At 36.4% G+C, this 2,533-nt stretch overlaps 1 protein-coding gene across 1 annotated transcript; it reads left to right on the top strand.

The window, feature by feature from the left end:
- Nucleotides 1-1,605: 1,605 nt before the first annotated feature.
- LOC129894871 (uncharacterized mitochondrial protein AtMg00810-like) lies at nucleotides 1,606-2,124 on the top strand. The gene is made up of 2 exons (XM_055970484.1): nucleotides 1,606-1,764; nucleotides 1,870-2,124. The coding sequence occupies exons 1-2, from the start codon at nucleotides 1,606-1,608 to the stop codon at nucleotides 2,122-2,124; spliced, it is 414 nt and encodes a 137-aa protein (XP_055826459.1).
- Nucleotides 2,125-2,533: the final 409 nt, after the last annotated feature.

Raw genomic sequence — 2,533 nt, 5'->3', positions numbered from 1 at the left:
ATGTTTAAAGAAAAGGGCTAGTGCATCAAATATCTTGCCCTTATACTCATCAATAGAATGAAGTGGCAGAAAGGAAACATAGGCATCTTCTAGAAATAACTTAAGCCTTGAGGTTTCAAGGACATACCAATAAAGTATTAAGGTCAGTGTATTTTGGCTGCTGCATATTTGATAAATAGGACGCCCAATAGGATTCTAGGAGGTAAATCTCTATATGAAAGGTTACATGGAACAAAACCATTGATAGCACATCTAAGAGTGTTAGGGTGTTTGTGTTATGCAAAGGTTTTATCAGAATCTGATAGGTTAGCACCAAGGTCCAAGGCTTCAGTACATATGGGCTACTCAGAAACTCAAAAAGGGTATATTCTGCTTTACTTAAATGCTCATGAGTTCTTTGTAAGTAGAGACGTGATATTTAAGGAATCGATATTTCATTTTGATTCCATGTTATCACAAAAACATATTGGTCCTTTTGTTGAGAATATGGGTACATAATTACTTAGTCGTGTTATCAATACCAATGCTGGTGGTCCAAGGAGTTTGATAGAAATAGCTTAGGAAGAAGTGACTGATCAGGAAGGTGCTCATGTTACTGACCAAAATCTAAATGTTACAAGAGGTCTTGTACTAGGGCCTATGCAAGAAAACTCACAAGTGAATTCGGAGATAGAAACACCTTCATCTGAGATACATGAATCCCAAAAAATGAGTGAAAGTATGGTCATAAGAAGGACCACAAGAGGAATGCATCCATCTGTGTGGCTAAAGGTTTTGCATCCTTAAATATCAATAAGGATATCAAGTTTCCTTTGTCAGAATGTGTTGCCTATGATTACCTATCTGAAAGGTACAAAGCTTTCATTGTTGCATCTTCTACTCTCACAAAACCAACCACATAAGCTGAAGTTGTGAAAGATCCAAAATGGGTGAAAGCTATGCAGACTGAGATCATAGCCTTGCAAAATAAGAACACATGGGAACTTGCTGAGTTACCTGAAGGAAAGACTGTAATTGGATGTGGATGGATTTATAAGATCAAATACAAGGCTAATGGAGAGGTGAAAAGGTTTAAAGCAAGGTTAGTTGCCAAATGATATAATCAAAAGGAGGGAATAGATTATAAAGAGACATTCTCTCCAGTGGTAAAAATGGTAACAATAAGAGCTATACTAGCTTTGGCTATGTCAAGGAAATAATTTATACACCAGATGGATGTGTATAATGCATTCCTAAATTATGATTTACAAGATAAAATTTATATGTGTCTGCCACAAGGATTAACCAGTAGGGCGGGGGGAGAAGGTGTGTAGACTGGTAAAATCATTGTATGGCCTTAAATAAGCTCCAAGGCAATGGAATCATAAGCTAATAGAAGCTTTACGAAAATTTGGATTCAAACAAAGCCAACATGACTACTCTTTGTTTACAAGGAAGATATCTAAAGGAACTACAATAATTCTGGTATATGTTGATGATTTGCTAGTAACAGACAGCAGTTTAAAACTAATAGAGGAAACTAAGAGGTCTCTTCAACAAGTGTTCAAGATGAAGGACTTAGGATAACTCATGTACTTCCTTGGAATTGAGTTTGCAAGATCGAAAATGGGATTAGTTATGCATCAAAGGAAATATGCACTCCAATTAGTTTTAGAAGTAGGATTATCATGTGCTAAGCCAGCTGGAACTCCTATTGATGTAAATATGAAGCTCACATCTAAAAAGTATGATGAACAAACAGGACAGAATCATGAAGATCAGTTGGTAGATCAAGGAGCTTATCAAAAGTTAGTTGGGAAACTTCTATAGCTCAACATGACAAGGCTTGCCATCTCATATAGTGTACAGACCTTAAGTCAATTCTTACAGAAGTCAAAAAAGTCTCATATGGATGCTGCACTGAGAATTGTCAAATATATAAAGAGACATCCAGACCAAGGTATACTACTATCCAACAGTTCAAACAATGATATGTCTGCATATTGTGATGCTGAATGGGCAACATGCCCTATAACAAGTAAATCAGTAACTGGTTATATGATTAAGATGGGGAAATCTATTATGTCTTGGAAGGAAAAGAAACGGACAACAATCTCAAGAAGCTCAGCTGAGGCTGAGTACTGAAGTCTAGCATCTACTGTGGTTGAATTATTTTGGTTAGTAGGAATGTTACAGGACTTAGAAGCTGAGATAACACTCCCAGTCAACATGTATAGTGACAGCAAATCAGCTATCCAACTGGCAGCCAATCCAATCTATCATGAGAGGACTAAACACATTGAAATAGATTGTTATTTTATCAGAAAGAAGCTGCACCAAAGCTTAATCAAAATCAATTATATAGCAACACAGAATCAACCTGTAGATGTCCTAACTAAAGGATTGAGTAGAGTCTAGCATGAGCACATATTATCCAAGCTAGGAGTTATGGATATTTTTTCTCCTCCTAGGTTGAGGGGGAGTGTTGAGCAGATTAAATCAATTAAGCAAGTTAGTTAAACTTCAAGAAATCAGTTAGTGAAGTTAGTTGATT

Source organism: Solanum dulcamara, chromosome 1 (assembly GCF_947179165.1).
Source record: "Solanum dulcamara chromosome 1, daSolDulc1.2, whole genome shotgun sequence".
Lineage (NCBI taxonomy): Eukaryota > Viridiplantae > Streptophyta > Magnoliopsida > Solanales > Solanaceae > Solanum > Solanum dulcamara.
Note: the sequence above shows the minus strand (reverse complement) of the source record. Positions and strands in the feature narration are given on the sequence as shown.

What these genes read in the sequence shown, in the direction of transcription:
- LOC129894871 (XM_055970484.1), top strand. Translation starts at nt 1,606, where the DNA reads ATGGGATTAGTTATGCATCAAAGGAAATATGCACTCCAATTAGTTTTA. An exon ending in AGAATCATGAAGATCAGTTG is followed by an intron (nt 1,765 to 1,869) that starts GTAGATCAAGGA and finishes CAATTCTTACAG; the next exon opens with AAGTCAAAAAAGTCTCATAT.